The sequence below is a fragment of the Meriones unguiculatus genome, chromosome 18 (genome assembly GCF_030254825.1).
Source record: "Meriones unguiculatus strain TT.TT164.6M chromosome 18, Bangor_MerUng_6.1, whole genome shotgun sequence".
NCBI classification, from domain to species: Eukaryota; Metazoa; Chordata; class Mammalia; order Rodentia; family Muridae; genus Meriones; species Meriones unguiculatus.
The window spans coordinates 11,501,825-11,520,385 of NC_083365.1; the positions used below are offsets into that span (position 1 = coordinate 11,501,825).

At 44.5% G+C, this 18,561-nt stretch overlaps 1 protein-coding gene across 2 annotated transcripts in view; it reads left to right on the forward strand.

Annotated features, from left to right (window-relative positions):
* Nucleotides 1-5,237: 5,237 nt before the first annotated feature.
* Nucleotides 5,238-18,561, forward strand: part of Dnaaf9 (dynein axonemal assembly factor 9) — a 128,076-nt gene continuing 114,752 nt past the window's right edge. The window contains exon 1 of one of the 2 annotated variants that reach the window (XM_021653657.2): nt 5,238-5,417. In XM_021653657.2, the coding sequence (XP_021509332.1) occupies nt 5,335-5,417 (83 nt within the window). In that variant the 5' untranslated portion in view covers nt 5,238-5,334. The remainder of the gene's footprint in view (nt 5,418-18,561) is intronic. The other variant, XM_021653656.2, reaches the window with a different exon arrangement.

Below are 18,561 nucleotides of genomic sequence, written 5' to 3' on the forward strand. Positions count from 1 at the left end.
AAGCTGGACATGGTAGATTACACTTGTAATCCTATCATTTAAGAGGTTGAAAAAGAAAAAAAGGATTCCTGCAGGTTGGAGGCAAGACGGTCCCAAAACAAAAGCTAATGAGCATAATAAAAAGCAAAACTGTTGAGGTGGTTTTTCCTCCCAGCCTAAAGCTCCCAGAATAATGACTCATGAGACTCAAAACATATCTACAAATACCTAGGCCATATAGCCAGCTCTTCTCTGACCAGCTCATATCTTAAAACAACCCATTTTACTAATCTACATTCTGTCACGTGGCTGCTTATATGTTCAGAAATAAGTACAGTTCTACATATCCTTTTTTAAAAAGATCAAACTAAAACAGACTTGGAGAAGAAGAAGACTGAGGAATTAGGTGCTATATTAGACATAGAACAGAAGTTGGTGGATTCTTTAAATCAAAATAGGAAACCTTCAGAGGAATCTAATCTGGAACTTAAAACCAAAAGAGGTAGTGGATTCCAGATGAAAGAAATCCACAAAGGCTCGAGAAATTAGAATGGCAACTCATAGGGATACAATATATGGAGTTAAAAATCCATATTATACTTATTGATTTTACCCAACAGCAATATCATACAGTAAATTGTGTTTCAGTTTGTAAAATTTAGAGAAGTAAGATATGTACACGTGTTGCTATATCATACTATTGATGTATATTCACAATTCCAATGGGCCTCTGCCTTGAATTCTGAAAAGGATGATTCTCGCATTGCACATTTATTAGAAGTTATGACAACTGTGGAAATACCTGTAAAAATTGAGACTGAAAATGCTCCAGCAGGTGTCTCTGGTAAAATAAGAGTTTTTTGAACAATATGGCATGAAACTTATTACAGTTATAACTTACAAGTTAGAAGGACAAGCAGTCATAGAGAAATCCAATCGTACTTTAAAGGGGATTCTTAACAGACAGAAAAGAGTATCTAAGACCCCCAGGGATAGATTACATAATGCTTTATTGACTTTACATTCCTTAAATGCTAATGAACAAAAACAATAGTTGCTGAGAGACATTGGATTATAGAAAAAAATTGCTGCATTAAATCAGCCTATTTATTTCAAAGATGTTCTAAACTCAGAGACCTATAGAAAATGGCATTTAAAGATGTTTTATTATTTTAAGGCTTTTCTGGCAATTGAGATATGTCTGCTCTTGGCAGCATCCCCATTCTACTTGAAAGATGATGATGGGTACTGAAGAATCTCCATGTGGAGTTTGCTTTAACTGTGGGAAGCCAGCCACTGGGCAAAAGTGCCCTTACTCTTTCTGCAGTCAGAATGCTGTTCAAAATGGGCAAAACTTGGATGCAGGCAAGTCGACTGTCATACTTTGCCAAGACAGGGTAAGCATCCCTTCATAATTCCTGCTCCACAAATATGTCTGTCAGATATACTGGGCCAGAAGGCTGAAGACTGATGCTCCAATGTTATAGGGAAATTTTGGGGACTGTCCAGGCAGCCAGCGTCTGTAATTCTATAGTATTGAAAGCAGTTTGCCTGCTCTTCCTGCACGCTCAGGTACTATTTATTCCTTCTCAAGTCTGTGGAGTTGAAGACTAGATAATTATAGTCTTAGAATTAAGCTTAAGTTTTTCAGGATTTAAGATGTTTTCGGTCCAAGAAGATGTTTTTAGATTGATAATGCAAGTAATTTGCTTAGATGCAGAACTATGAACTCATCAATACAGAATAGATAATAGAATACTTTCTCCAAAGTTGCCAGCTGCATATGGACTGGACATTGTGAATGTATATCACACCTTATAGTTTCCATAATTGTTTCATTGTTATTATTGTATATAGTTTATTATTGTAAGAAAAAGAGCCTTTTATTGGACTAAAAGGAGAAACTGTAAAGAGAATATCTTGTGTATTGTATAGATGTATCACCTGTCAATTAAAAATTTGGAAATATGGCCTATAGGAAAGGGTAGAATAAAAGGTGGGACATCTGGTAGGCAGAAAGGATTCTGGGATAGAACCAGGAATGGGAGATTGTGCCTGGAAGATGTGAGGAGGACAAATGTATGCTTTCTGGCCACAAGTAACCAGATATGTAGCAGAATGTAGATTAGAATAAATGAGTTATTTTAAGTTATGAGCTAGTCAGAGAACCCAGATATATGGCCTAGGTATTTATAAATATATTTTAAGTCTTACTAGTCTTTATTATGGGATTTTAGAGCAGAGAAGAAAAAAAAACCATTAAGGCCAGGTGTATTAGTCATGTTTCTCTAAAATTCAGAAATGAGAGAATAAATAGAGGCAGAGTAGAGTAGTCAACTCAACAGTGTCCACAGTTTAATTAAGGCCCTAGAGAGGTGGAATTGGAGTTTCCTTTGTTACACACACACACACACACACACACACACACACACACTTACCTTTAAGGCATTTATTAGACTGGCTTACAGGCTGTGATTTGGATGGCTGTCTCATGACGGAAGGCAGAGAATCTGGGAGTTGTTCAGTTCAGAAAGCTGGATGTCTCTGTTGTCTTAATCTGGTGCTGAGGTCCTAGAGGATTCCTGGAGAGCTTCTGGTCGTCAGTCTACACTGGAATCGTGGAGAAGTTGGATTTATTTTAATCCACAGCAACAGGATAGTTGAACTTGCCAATGAGAGAAAGGGCAAGCAGGCAAAAGAGCAAAATTTCCTTTTCTCATGTCCTTTTATCTGGGCTGCTACCAGAGGTGTGGTCCAGATTTAAGTGGCTCTTCCTGCTTCATATAATCCGGTTAAGAAAATGTCCAGCAGGTTGGATTTTAGTTGATTCTGATGTAGTCAGGTTGACAATGAAAATTAGCCATTAGAAGTCTACCCCTTGTCAAATAGAGCACAATCACATCCCTTAGTCATGCTTAATTTCCAAATGAAAACAATAGCATTTGTAATTCCATATAATATAACTCTTACATATAACCATAAACACATTATATATTTTCAAGTATGTGACAAAGTACCTTGAGAAATGCTTAGTCTCCCAAATATAATAATATATATAATACAGATTTACAACAAAATCTCCAGTAGTCTCAATTGACATTATTACATAATAAAGAAAAACCCAAACATCTGCTTAATATATGTGTCTATATGCATAAACATTTCTTAATGAAATGTTACAGAAATGCTCGTGCCAGGCACAATCCTTGTTTCTGCAACTGGTCGTATGACCTTAGCTGATATTTATAGCTACCTTGCTCTACTGCTTACTTTGTATTTCCTCCGCCCTCAGCAAGCACCTCAGCATTTCCTGGTAGAGACCTGAAAGAGTGATGCATAGCTTCCTCCCTTGGGTGTCTTGGCCTTTTGTCATCCTGCCTGGGTTGGGTTGTTGTCGTTTCCCATTGACTTTAGCCACGGGACACCAAGAGATGCCCTAAAGGATCTCTTGCCCTATAGCCACAGTCTTCCTTACCTCCATTGTGAAGGCCCAATCTAATTCCCCCCCCGCCCGGGTAGTCTGGATCAGTCACCCCTCCTGACACTCATTCCTTTCTTAGCTTTTTGGCTTAAGGGTGTCAGAAGCCCAGAGTGTCCAGGAGGCTGTCTTCAGCTTCCAGATCGATGGAATGTTTGTTGTGTCTCCAGGCAGGAACACACACTCTTCTGGAATCAGAACTTCTACACCAGTAGAATTTAAGGTTGAGGGAACAGGAAGCAGAAATTTCCCTAGTGAGTTACTAGGTGTGATAGTGAGTGGAACCATTCTCATTTCCATCCCTTGATTCCTGGACCTGTGAATGCTGGCTGTGAGAGAAACGTTTCTGTATACTGGATATTGCTACCTAATTGTCACTGTAATTTGTCTTCAAAAGGACATTCCAAGCCGGTCGTGGTGACGCATACATTTAATCTCAGCACTCAGGGAGGCAGAGGCAGGCAGAACGTTGTGAGTTCGAGGCCAGCCTGGTGTACAAAGCAAGTCCAGTACAGCCAGGGCTACACAGAGAAACCCTGTCTCGAAAAACCAAAGTGGGGAAAAGGGCGAATATCATATTTTCGTGCAGAGGAAGGCTGCATTCTCAAAGCAGACTCCTAACAAAGCCGGAGATGTACATAACGGTTGGGTCTGTGGAAGCTCCGTGGTATTTCAATACTTGTCTCTTTAGCAATTTACAGACTCCGGGCTGTTACTGTGGTCTCCAGAACAAAGCAGCTGAGAACCGCTCTTTCATTCCTAAGCCCAGTCTTCGAGCAGCTGATTGGGCTGCTGTCAATGATTAGCTGGCTTTTAGAAGCTGTTGGTAACTGGTTGATTTGGAAGCCCCTGCAGAGAGGCTGTCTCTGATTGGCTGACTTTCAGAGCCTGCGTTGGTTACCTCTAAACAATGGTTACACGTCCACGACTTGGGTCTGAACGCAAAAAAACATTTTCCTTTCTTAAATATAAAAATAAGGACCTTTATTTCTTCTTTTGATCTTCTTTCAGTTTATACCTGCAGGAGACACCTCGGAGTTTGTTAAAATCTTTCTGAGCGGAAGGAGGACTTCTCAGCCAGCACTATTTATAAATTATTCACACATTGATCATTGTGGCAGGAAAAACAGTCCTGGGTTGTTGTTTTAGTTTACTATGAAAAGATAAATTTAGGACACGTAGGACATCCTGACAAGGTGCTGGCTGTAATCATTTGAACAGGCCCTGTACGTAAAGGACGTGGGCAACCCCCTCTATGCTGGAAGGGACTGGGGGGGCTCAGTGAGATTTTCTGGCTCACCCACCCACACAACTGGAAACAATTCCAACCAGGATCTGAACCGCACAGGGAGGGGTCTCCTGGGACACTGTGAGCCCTCTGAGCAGGCTGCGTCGCTAAGGAGCCGGATGTTTCAAGGGTGGCTGTGTAACTGATGTGAAAAAGGCCAACTGCAGCCAGGCAACGGTCCGGGAGACCCAGGGACATGCCAGGTACAGACCTGAAGAAAGCCAGCCCGGCCGGGCCAAGAGGGGCGGAGGCGGCGCGAAGCCCCGCCCCGGGCCCGTCCGCGAGCGTGGCTGTGCCCCCCCCAGAACCCCTGTGACGCTAGGAGACCTTAGGGCCGGGAGGCGTGGTGAGCCGGAACCTGCGTGCTGCGGCCCGCGCCCCGGGTCGGTCTGGCCCCGCAGCGGTACCGTCCGGCGCTCGGGCCCGCTACCACCGACGGCTCCGCGGCGCGCCCCCGCCCCGCCCCCTCGTGCCCGCGCGCGCCGGCCCCGCCCCCTCGGCGCGCCCTCGCTCCGCCCCGCCTCCGGCCCGCTGCGGTGCCGGCCCCAGCGACCCTCGGCGGCCCGCAGGTCCTCCGCCGCCAGCCTCCATGGACTCGTTCGTCCCGCAGCAGCCGGGGCTGCCCCGCGCGCGCCTCGCTGGCACCTCTGGCCGTGGGGCGGCCTCCGTCAGGTATGCCTCGTCCAGACCGCGGAGGGCGGCCCGGGATGCGCCTCGGAGCGGCTGCGCCTCGGGCGGCAGGGCGTGGTCTGCTATGGCTTCCTTGCGGAGGATTGTTTGAAACCGCTCCCCGAAGAACGGTTGCCGGGGGGATGGCGGCCTTCTGGAGAGAGCCCGGCTGCGGCTGTAGCTCGACCGCCCGCCGCGGTTCCCGGGGAGACCCTTTGTGACATCCCCACCCCACGGACCGGTTTTCTTTGGGAGCGTCCCCACAGGCAGCCCACCGCTAGAGGCCCTGTCTTCACGCGAGTAGCGCCCCAGAAACTCAGTTGCGTGAACCCCTGCGCTGCTAGGTGTCCAGAGCCTTTGCCCCAGACCGCAGCTCGGTTGTAGAGTGCCCAGCCCCCTGCTTGTACGTGCAGCTCCCTTCACCTGTCCCTGGCCACCGCCTCTGACGCCCCCCGCCCGCTGGGGACCGCCCGTTGCGGGGACATGAAGGTCATTGGGGGCGCAGGAGGCAAAAAGAAGCTGGGTGGACAGGGAAAAGAGGCCTGGAACCCCGAAAAGCGGTTGACAGTAGGTTCCTGATAGAGTCCAGGAGTGCCAATGTACGGGGAGGGGAGTTGATATTAGGCAGGGCCGCCCTGCCCGTTTCCGTACAGATCTATCCGATTTCTGCTCTCTGTCTTTGGGACTGACCTTGAAAGACTGGGCATTGTTGTTTGTGGCCGAGCTGGTATGGGGCTGCCAGTGAAACGTGGAGGTTGGAGTGATGGAGGTGTTAGAGTCGGAACCTGTAAGAAAGGGAAGGGAGGAGTCATTGAGGCCTGGGTACTGCTAACCTGTCATTAAACTAGAAGAGGCTTTGTTTGCTTACTTGCAGCCATCTGGTAAAGCAAATAGGTTACTGTTCCCTTGAAAGAGGGTTGTCAACTAATGTTCGAATGGCTTTTCCTATATTCTGTCCTGTCCTTTTTTTTTTTTTTTTTTTTAATTGAGGCAGGGTCTCGCTGTGTAGTCCAGGCTGGCCTTGAACCCAAAGAGATCCACCTGCCTCTGCCTCCCGAGTGCTGGGATTAAAGACTTTTTCCCGTGTTCTTGTTTGGTTGTTTTAATATTCTCTGTATGTATTGTATGTGTGAGTGTTTCCCTCCAGTGTTAATGGTCAAATCCCAGGACCTTGCATTTGCTAGACAAGTGCTATAACACATCTAGCCTTGCTTTCTGTAGCATTTTGTTGCTTTTTATTTGTTTATTTAGGGGGTGTTATTTTAATTGGATCTATGAAGAATAAAAACTACTTTTTTTTTTTTTTAGACAGAGTCTTACTATGTAGGCCTGACTGGTCTTGAATTCAGAGATCCACGTGCTTCTCAGTGTTGGGATTAAAGACATGAGCCACCTTGGTGTTGTCTTTTTTATTTTTAAATTACATGTATGTGTTTTGTTTGTTTATCACCTCTGTGTGCTCGCCACAGCGAGAGTATGAAGGGCAGAGGACAGCTTGCCCTTGAGTCTTTTCTCCCCTTTCTCCTATGTGGGTCACCAGGATTGTACTCAGGCTTCTGGCAGCTAAGTGCCTTTACCCACTGAGCCATTCTGCAAGGCCCAAACTAAGCCTTCCTTTTCATTTCCCAGGATTCCTTCTCACATTCTGGCACTGTGTTTATTAAATGACTAAGACATGAAAGACGAAAGAAGCGATTAGATAGTAATGAAACAATGCGTTTAGGAGTCCTGGTTTGTTTCCACTTTGACATTGTGTGAATTTTTCTGCAGCTGACAGCACTTCCTTCTGGGTTTTACAGTTTGTAGTGGGTAGCCGCCTGTGGAAACAAGTCTCCATTCTCTCTCAGTGCTTCTGCCAGAGAGCATCACTGTTTGAAAGCATTTGAACTTTGTATGAAATTTAACGGGATGCTTTAGAGCTTGGAGCAGCCATCCGATAAAGCTAGGCTTTCTCTAGGGTTGTGTGCCTGTCTGCCTATGGGTGTGTGTCCAAGCACTGTGGTTGTTTGATGTGGTGCGTTCCATGACCATGAAAATGGTAGCAAAGTGCTCTAACCACTGAACTGTAACCCCATCACAAGCTTAAGAATCTTTATTTGAATTTTTAAAATAATTGCATTTTAAAATATTTCAGTTTAGATTTGTTTGTAAGTATGAGTGTACTGTGTTTGCATGTGGGAATGTGAAAGTGGGTGCAGATACCCAAGGAGTCTAGAAGAGGGTGTTGGATTCCCTGGAACTGGACTGACATGGGTGCTGAGACCTGATCTCAGGTCCTCTATAAGAGAAGTACATGCTTTTAACTGCTGGGCCATCTTTCAGCTACACATTTTTATTTTCCTAACCAAAGGTGTGTGTATGTGTCTGTGTAAGTGTGTGTCACAGGGCACATATGACAGTCGGAGGACAACTTTTGGGAGTTTATTTTTTCCTTCCATCATGCGGGTCTCAGGGATCCAACTCATGTCATCAGTCTTGGTGGCAAACTCCTTTAACCACTGAGCTATTTTGTTGAACCTTGATTTGAATAATTTGAGACTTGGAAGCATCTTTATCATAAAAATCCATCTCCAGAATAAATGCTGCCTACCTACTTTTTTAAAATTTCTCTTTTTGTCTGAGACAGGGGTCTCACTGTGTAGCCCTGGCTGGCCTGGAACTTGCTGTGTTGAATGTGCTAGTCTTGAACATGCTGATTTTCCTGTCTCTGTCTCCAGAGCACTAAGGTTACAGGAGTATGTACCACACCTGATTTGTTTATTTTCTTTGTAAGAATTGTTATTGTTAATTATCTGTGAGTTTGTGTGTGTGTGTGTGTGTGCGCGCGCGCGCATGTGTGTTGGGGGAGAGGTGCAGGCATGTTGGTCCCATGGCATGTGTGTGGAAGGCGAGAGAGTAACTTTTAGGAGCTGGTTCTCTCCTTCCACAGTGAGTCTAGGGATTGAACTCAGGTCATCAGGCTTGCACATTAAAGACTTCTGCCCACTGAGCAACCTCTCTGGTTCTTTACTTTCCTTTGTTTTGTCTTTTTTTTTTTCCCCTTCTTGGTTTTTTGGAGACAGGTTCTCACTAAGTAGTCATGACCAGCACGGCCTTTAACTCAAGAGATCTGCCTGCCTGCCGGTGCTGGGAGCTCTATTCTTTCTTTCTTGCTTGCTTTCTTGCTTTCTCTCTCTCTCTCTCTCTCTCTCTCTCTCTCTCTCTCTCTCTCTCTCTCTCTTCTTCTTCTTCTTTTTTTCCAGAGCTGAGGACTGAACCCAGGGCCTTGTGCTTGCTAGGTAAGCGCTCTACTGCTGAGCTAAATCCCCAACCCCGCATTTTACTTTCTTAAAGGTAGTGTGTGTGTGTGTGTGTGTGTGTGTGTGTGTACATATATGTATATAGTATATGGCTGGGGGCATCTGGTGCCCTCTTCTGGCTTCTGCAGGTACTTACATACATGCAGCATATACTCACACAGACATATTCATGTGACAGGCTTGGTGGTGCATGCTTTTAATCCCAGCACTCGGGAGGCAGGCAGAGGCAGGTGGATCTCTGTGAATTGGAGGCCAGCCTGGTCTGCAGCATGAATTCCTGGACAGCCAGGCTACTCTGTCTTCATAGACTCTGAATCCTCCATAAAGTAGTTTGGCTGGAACTTGACGTTAGACAGTACGTAGTTTAACAGCAGGCCTTTGGTAGGAATTTCGGTGGAGGGTCGCCTTCTTTCTTCACCTCCCTGTAGTTGAGTACATATCTGTTCAAGTCTTCCCTTTGTATTTTCCCCAGTGCTTTTGAAATAAGTCTTCATCTGTAGCTCGGGCTGGCTTTGAACTTGGTTGATCTCCCCCCTCCTACACACACACCCTTTAACATTTTGAAGGTTCCTATCAGGTTTGGATTCAGCTCCTTCCTGTATCTGAATTTGGTCTCTTTGCTGCTCTCTCCTGGGTGATGAAAGAGGCAGGCTTAACTAGTGAAGTGACATTCCTGGAGACCATAGATAGCACTTGTAAGTGCATGGCTCTGTTCTAGAAAGGAATCCATTCTCACAGATGGAGGTTGGAGATCAGAAATGAAAATATTATTGCTCAGAATTAGAGGCTCCTTTCTAAGGCTATGATCATCAAGCTGTCTATCAGATAATGTTGGTTCCTGTCCCCCAAGCATGTAGAATTAGAGTTGCTTTCCTCTTCCAAGTTGGCTTGTGAGTTGCTCTTGGTTAATAAGATGTGCATACGAATAAGGCTGTAGTCCTTTGCATTAAAAGCTTTAGCAGTGTAATTTGTTACTCTCTTTCCTTCTGTTATGGTGGCTGTTGTTGCTCCAAGTGGTCCCTCCTCCAATCATTCTGGAACCCAGAATGAACATGAGAAAGAAGTAAAATGTCACAATTTTTTGGAATAAAATTTTTAATTTTTTTTATTAGATTTTTTATTTTATTTTATGTGTGAATGTTTTGCCTACATGTTTGTCCATGCACCATGTGCGTGCTTGGTGCCTGCAGAGGTCAGAAGAGAGCACTGGATCCCCTGGCACTGGAGTTACAGATGGTTGTGAACCACTATGTGGTGCCAAGAATCAAACCCACGTCCTCTCAAGAGTATCAAGTGCTCATAACTACTGAGTACTTTCCAGCCTGATTAAAAACCTTTTTGGTGCACACTTTTTTATTTTTTAGTTTTTTGAGACAGGGTTTCTCTTTGTAGCCTTGCCTGTCCTGGACTCCATTTGTAGACCAGGCTGGCCTCTAACTCACCTCCATCTGCCTGTCTCTGCCTTCCCTGCTGGGCCCACAGACATGTACCACCACATCTGCCTCATGGTGGTATACACCTTTAATCCTGGCATTTGGGAGGCAGATGCAGGCAGCTTTCTATGAATTTGGGGCTAGCCTGGTCTACATGTCGTTTGAGATCAGCTAGGGCTTCATAGTGAGACCTTATCTCCAAAAAAGAAATTTTTTAAAAAAAGTTTTGTGTGTGTATCTGTGTGTCTGTCTGTCTTTGTCTGTCAGACTGTCAGAGAACAGCTTGTTTGAAGCTGTGGATCTGGACCATGTGGATCTCTGGGATTGAACTCAGGCTGACAGGCTTAGCAGCAAACACCTCTACATGCTGATCTCTTGAATTTTTCCTTAACCAAAGCATAACCTAGATTATATAAACTAATACTAAGGAATTAGTGGGAATCTTGCTGAAATAGGCTGTCCTACTTCAAAATATTTTTCTGCAGAGGGTTTTCTTGCAGAACTTCTTTTAGAAGTTCAAGAACCTTGGTTATCCAGTTCAAGGGCAATCTGGGCTACGTCAGACAAACAAGTAACAACAACAACAAAAACAGTTGCTTGGATGCTGCCTAGGAAGGCTTGGTGTGATCCTGGTAGAAGCAGAGAGGTTTGCCTGCAGAGAGGTTTGTGGTTTCATTTCTGCCCAGAGGTAGAGGCTTTACTACCTTTGTGCTTATGTCTGGGGTGACAGTATATTATGTGACATTCCTAGGGCCCAGTAACTTGCAGTGCTTGCTAGCTTTGGTGCATTTATCTGAAGGGGGTAAATGTGACAGATTTTACACAGCCTAAACTATTGGTTTTGCCCTGAAATGTAGTTTTTTAAAATGTTTGAAGAGATAGCTCGCAGGTACAGGCACTTGTTACCAAGCCTAAGGAACTGAGTTCAGTTCCTAGAATCCACATGATAGACAGAGGAAACCAGTTCCATGTCTACACATGCACACACTGTACATGCATGGCAACATAAATAAGTGAATACATCGATAGAAAAAAATTAAAAATAAGTAGTTATTATAGTTTGGGCACTTAAAACCAGTACTTCTCAAAGCTCTGGTTTGAAGAAAGGGCAACTTATTTGGTATATTTCTTTTTGAGACAGGGCCTCTCTCTGTAGCCTTGGCTGACCTGGAACTTGCTTTGCAGACCAGGCTTACCTCTGCCTCCTGGGTATTGAGATTGAAGATGTTTGCCACCATTCCTTGTTTTTATTTAACATATTAGATTTTAATTACGCTCATCTACTCTGTGTGTTCTTTTGTGTGTGTGTGTGTATGTGTGTGCACGTGTGTGTGTGTGTGTGTGTGTGTGTGTGTGTGTGTACATGTAGGTGTATATGGTATGGCAATCAGAGGACAACTTGGGGGAGTAGGTTTTCTCCTTCCACGATGTGGGACCTGGGAAGTCTAGCTCAGGTTGTCAGACTTGGTGGCAAGAACCTGAACTCACTGAGCTATCTCAGTGGGCCCTTAGCATGCTTTTATAAAACTTCAATTTTGAAGTAATTTTAGATTTATATGAATTGTAGTAAATGCAGGCGTTTATTGCAATGACGGCATCAGTGTTTGTGTAAAGCTTTAGTTTAATTAGTAAACTTGCTTACTTGGGAGTCAGTCCAGACTTTATTTCCCCAAATGAACTTTTTTCATTCTAAGATCTAATCTGAGATTCCACATTATATTGGAATGTGACAAGCTTATAACAGTTAAGGATGCAGGAAATGAGAACAGTGCTCACGGTCAGCCAAAGAGAAGAAACAGCCTAGAAATATCAGAATACAGTGAGCAGACCTCTGGATAGCATTTCCTGTTTGTGATGACTCATTTTTCTGGAATTCTTAAATTTAGTGTCTTATTAATACAAATTCATGAAATTTGTGTAGACATAAATTTAATTGAGCATGAGTTTTTAACCATTTTAAATTAGGAGCTCTATCAGGAACTATATTCAGCAGCGAGTAAGAGAATCTTCACAAAAATGATGTTAGCATTTATTCTCTATTGCAAAAGATGTCCACCAGAGGAGGATAGGCCTTTTCTCATATAAAGTTAACAAGGAGCCAGGCCACTTCTATACTTACATTTGGTGACATTAGCAAGTGGCTTCTATCTTTACAATAGTGTCATGGTCACAAAATGGCTGCAGGAACTGTGGCCATCTTGTCTTTCAGGTAAGAGGAGGCAGGGAGGAGGCGAGGAGGCTAGTCCTCTTAGTTGAGTCAGTTCCCTTACAAGAGCTTTCCCAGAAGATTCGACAACTTCTAAATTAGCCTCATTGGTCACATAGCTCCAGAAGCAGAGGAATCTGGCCTGTTGCTAACCTAAATGAAATTGGGGGTGTTACTAGTGAAAGGGGAGATGGGTGTGGATGGATAGCTCTTCGTTCATACCACAGCAGATAACTGTGTTAGAATGAGAATTATATTGCACTGGATTGTTGTGGTTGTGTGGAGGTGGATGTCTTAGCCAGTGTTCTATTGCTGTGAAGAGACGCCATGACCACTGCAACTCTTATAAAGCAGAACATTTCATTAGGGCTGGCTTACAGTTCAGAGGTTAGTCCATTGTCGTCATGGTGGGAAGCATGACAGCATATAGGCAGTCATGGGGCTGGAGGAGCTTGAGGTCTGTGCCCAGATCTACAGGCAGAAGGACAAGCAGCGACCCTGGGCCTGACTTGAGCATTTGAAACCCCAAGGCCCACCCCCAGCGACACTCAGGCAACAAGCCACACTACTCCAACAAACACTCCAATAAATGAGCCTGGGAGAGGGGGGAAATTCTTATTCAGATTACTACAGTAGAGGTGCTGGGAACAATTTTAAATTACTACATAGTTACATGTCAGGAGCATGTTCTTTAGTCATACCGTACCATACATGTGTCAGTTTGAGTCATTTATGGTTAGTGAGCCATAAAGTGTTACATTTGGTCATGACAGTAGCAACACTGACATTGTCTTACCTGTCCAGTGCAGGACATCAGTGGAAGTGGGATTTATGGCCTTGCCACACAGCCTGCCTCTGCCTTTCTTTCAAGTTTCTTAACTTGTGAAGTTAAATGGTGGCTGGTGACCACACGATGGCTTGGCTTGGTGTTTGTGCTGTGCCCTGTACATGGTCTTGGGCATCTAGGGAGCCTGGTACACTGTTGTGCAACTCTGGAGTTTGCCATTGACGATCAGGTACTCGTGTCCTTGGTGAGACACAAAAGCACTTCAGCTTTGGCCCCCAGCTCCTCTGTCACCACATTCAGGGCTACCCCAGAGCCCACCAGCCCCAGGTCTGAACTCATAGTGGCAGTGACTAGGTGGGGAAGATGGCTGCACCTGTGCCACCCTAGGTTCTTAGAAGTCTGAGTGCTGATCCTGGGCCACTCTTCTTCCGGCCACTTCTGGGGAATTGATTTTCTCTGTAACTGCCTGTTGTCGATCTCCACCTCACCACTCACCTCCTGGGGGTTTCAAGCAAGATGACTTCCAACCTGTCACAGTCCTACAGTGATCTCATCTTGATCAAGACTTATCTAGATTAATGCAAATATGGCAGCTTTTATAATTCCCACCGTGATTCCTTCCAACACTGTCATCTGAAGACTTTCAGAAGTATAAAAAAGTTGAATTATTCAGTGCACATTCATATGTGTTGTCCATACCTAGACTCCATCTTGATTGTGTTTGTTTTCTTATGGCACTGGCAGTCAAACCAATGCTTGTGACCAATCTCAGGGCTTTGGGGTTGCTAGGCAAGCACTTTGGTGTCGAGCTGTGTCCCAGCAGTATCATTTATTCCACTTTTGAGAGTGGTTTAGTCCTCTATGCAGTAAGGGCAGCCAAGGGACACCCAGAACAGTCAGTCCACTTGGAAGAGGCTCAGACCACTGAGCTGCCTGCAAGCAATGCTTTCTGACTTGTGGAGCTGCCTGCAGGCGTGCAGTGAGCTCCAAGTTTTCAGCTTTTGAGAGCTGTCACCCATGCTGACAGCTTTGGTGATAGGCTGTCTTTGAGTCATTTCTGCTTTCTGTTCATGTCAGGCACCCCAGTGAAACTCACTGCTTCACCAAGTTGGACTTCGGTGGTTCCCTTACGTTGGTCTGTCCAAATTCCCAATTTAGATGAGAAGATATTTGTTGGTCTGCCCAGGAATAGTATCTCACAGCACAGGGTGACCTTGAAGCCCTGACGCATCACTACCTCCTAGTTGCTGGGATTACAGGTGTGCCCCTCTCACTGACTTTTAATTGACCTCCCAGGTTCAACCCTTGCTTCCTCTCACTGTGCTGTCAATTCAGCAAACAGAGTACTCTTATTAGTCTGGGATTTTACATAATGTCACAGCTGTTCTCAGAGGACTAATAAAGGATCACCTGTGAACTGAGGGCTGGAGTGACCCCTCAGTTAAGTGGTTAAGAGAATTTGCCATTCTTGCAGAGGACTGGGTTTGGTTCCAGCTCTAAGGGACCTGATGCCCTCTTCTGGCCTCCACAGGCACTTGCACACACCTGGCATACACACACACACACACACACACACACACACACACACAGCACTTGTGACCTGAAGTTTCCAGAAAAAAAGCTAAGGCTGCTGACTGATTAGCATTTTATGAAAAAATAAAATAAAAATAAAACCAGAAAGACATGCCATTTGTTTGGTATCTTTTTAGTGCTGTGTCACATTAGACAATAATAGCTTACAGCATCTTTTCTAGTTTAAATGGTGAAGTGACAGGGAAACTAGTGAGTAGAAAGAAATCACACAGCGGCTTCCTGTGCCTTTGAAGGAAGGTAATCTGCTCATGGGCCATGCTCTTCACGAGAACACAAGTGCAGGTGGGCTTTCTAGAGGTGTGTGTCCTACGCTCGGGCAGGGGGCTGACAGCCATGTTGCCACTGTAGCTCTCTGCAGCCGTAGTGCCAGCCTCTTGTTCTCTTTGTCCCCCAAAGCTTGAAGCACAGCAACTGTAAACCCGAGAATGCCATGGGCTCCACTCCTGTCTTTGAGTCTTTCCTCTGTTGTGTGCCCATTGGTGACTGAGTTGTCATCTCACACGCTCAAACTCATTCTAAGCCCAAGGAAAACCGAGGAAGAAAGTAATGGTGCAAAGGCAGCATTCTTTGAGGTCCTAGAGATTGGATCCAGATGTCACATACATTAGGTATGTGCATTGACCTATATCACAAGCCTGAAATTGAAAGCATTGGAGAGGAAGAGGACAGAGAGAATATTTTCAGTGCTAGAAATTGTACCCACGGTCTGGCAAGTGTTCAAGGATTTTGAGCTATATCCTCAATTTTTTTGTGAGTGTTTTTGTTGTTGTGTGTTTACCTATTATTTGTTTGGGTGGGGGCCATGTGCTTCAGATGTATGTGTTGTAGTCAAATGACAACTTGGGAGAATCTGCTGTTTTCTTTACTGTGTGGTCCTGCCCATCAAACTAAGGTTTGGTGGCAAGTGCCTTTTACCCCGTGTATTAGGGTTCCTGTTGCCGTGACAAAAAACCACGACTGAAAGCTGCTTGGGGAGGAATGAATTTACTTGATTTACACTTACTGATGTAACTCAGGACAGTACTTTAAACAGGGCAGGAACATGGAGGCAGGAGCTGATGCAGAGGCCGTGGAGGAGTGCTGCTCACTGGCTTGTCCTTATGATTTACTTAATCTGCTTTCTTACAGCACTTAGGACCACCAGACCACACTCCTGAGCAAAAATGACTCTTCTTCCACTAGCAACCATCAACTGTGGGTACAGCCCACAATGGGCAGGCCCCTCCCACGTCGTTAAAAACGTCCTACAGGCTTGCCTACAGCCCAGTCTTACAGAGATGTTTTCTCAGTTGAGGCTCCCTTCCTTCTAATGTCTCTGCTTTATATCAAGTTGATAGAAAAGTAGCCAGACCACCTACTAAATGACTTCTACATGACTATATCCCCCTTACATAACTTCTGAAGGTGAGACTGTGTAAGGCTGTGGGCAGCACAGGTCTCTCCAGGGTGTGCCAGCCTTGGTCAGGTCCTGTGAGCTGCATGGCCGTGGTTTACTGTTGGGATTTGGGGTGTATGCATGTAGACACATAACAGACTATCATGTATATGACCTTTGGGTATAAAGATCAATGAAAACTTTAGTTTCATATAAATTTTCTATTTATTCCTTATAAAAGGACAGTAACCTAACATTTTACATATACAGCTTTAGAAAGCATTAATATGAATAAAAGAAGATATGCCAGGATGTTAACTGTGATTAATTATGGGTGCTGAATTGGAATGGGGGTGACTGTGCTTTCCTTTGAACTCATCAGGGATATTTTGTTTGTTTGCTTTTTGTTAAAAGTAAGTAATTAGCCGGGCAGTGGTGGTGCATAACTTTAATCCCAGCCCTCTGGAGGCAGAGGCAGGCAAGTCTTTGTGAGTTCCAGGCCAGCCAGGACTACAGAGTAAATCCCAGGACAGCCATGACACAGAGAAACCCACTCTCAAATAAACAACAAACAAAAAATTTGGGCATTGGTGCACACACCTGTAAACTCAGCACTTGGGAGGCAGAGGCAGGGGATTTTTGTGAGTTTGAGTCCTGCCTAGCCTACAGAACAAGTTCCAGGACAGCCATGGATACACAGAGAAACCCTATCTTGAAAAACCAAAAAAAGTAAATAATTAAGTAACTGTAATGCTTCATGGTTCAGTGACAAACAGACTATATTCTGGTTAAAGATTAAATTTGAGAAGCAAGAAATTGTACAAAGGGGGGAAAAAGCCCTGAATTTAGTTTTACCCATTTGATAAGAAAACACTAATCAGGATAATGTTCTACTTAAGGAAAAAGAGACTCTTTTTACATTTGTGTGCTCCCACTGTATTTGGACTGCACAGGGTACAAGTAGGAAAAAAGTCTTCTATTTTCAGTATTGTCTTGGCTTTCGGCAGCAGTTGCCCAGGAAACTCTTTTGTTTCTTGGTCACATGATCTGGTCATGCTTTTTGTCAGTGGCTGCTTATAAGTTTGTAAACCAAAGAGCTCTTGGTAACCTTGGCAGTCAGTCAGCATACTGTCCGTCACAGAAAATGGGCCAAAGGTCCAACTTGGAAAGCCTTTCTAGTGGGAAAAGGTGCGGGGCCAGGGTAGGCATCATTCCTCAGGGAAAGAAGTTTGGTTAATATTTAAAATTACCTTGCCATTTCTCTACTGTTGCTTCTAAAACTCTGTTATGACTCCTTCCTCATAACCCCTAATTTTTATATAAAAACTACAGAAAAAATAGTAAGAAATTCATGAAGCCTACCACGTAGATTTATTTATTTAGTTGTTTTTGAAACAGGTCTGTGAAGACCTTGCTGGCCTGGAAATCTCATCTCACCATCCCCCATATTTTAAAATAAACATTTGTATATTCATAAAAATGTTGGCATTTGCTAGAAATTGTGTTAAGCCTGCATGTTAATTTGAGGAGAACTGATGTTTGTATATGCTGGTTAGCCACACTCTGAACAAAAATGACTTCTTTCCCTAGCAGCCATCAGTTGCCAATAGCTCCTCAGCTGGGGGTGGGGACTCATGAACCCTTTCCCTGTCCCTGTTGAAATGGTGACTGGCTTGACCTCGTGCAGACAGCCACAGCCCCTGTGAGTTCATGAGTGCAGTGGCCGTGTCCTTTCTGGAAGACAGCCGTTCATAGCGCTCCTCCCTATCCTTTAGCTCTTACATTCTTTCTTCCTCCTCTTCGTGGTGTTCACTAAGCTGTGGTAGTGGTGACCAGGTGTGAGCCTATGCATTAGCCACTACCCGCTGGTTCCTCTGAGCCAGGTTAATAACAGCATAGCTCTGTGGGTGTAAACATAAAATGTAGAAAGCAGTTTGATGACTTCATTCAAGAAAACAAGAAATCCATAGGCACTGTGACCACCCCAGCCAAGGGCTTTTGGCTAGGTTTACAGTACATGGATTCCATTTTGTGGAACAGGCTTCAAATCCAACCAGAAGGTGGTTGGTTAACCCATGACATTCATAACATTATTATTATACCAGTGGGCACATCTTCCCTAGCAGGTCATTATTGTAGTCTGTAGGGTCCAGGGTTGGCTGTGACCGCTGATGTCTTTCTCCCCAGCAGCCTGTAAAGCACATTCTAGTACTATAAAAGCTGACCAGCAGGGAGAGGAGTCTCTAGTCAGTTCCAGATGTCCTGCAGTGGGAGTTTTCTGAAGTAGATTTTTTTTTAAGAGAGAGAGAATGAATATATCTCACTGTGTAGTTCTTGTTGGACTGGAACTCACTATGTAGACCAAGCTGGCCTTGAACTTACAAAAATATACCTATTTCTGCCTACAGAGTGCTGGGATTAGGGCATTTCCTTACCATGCTTAGTCTGCAATAT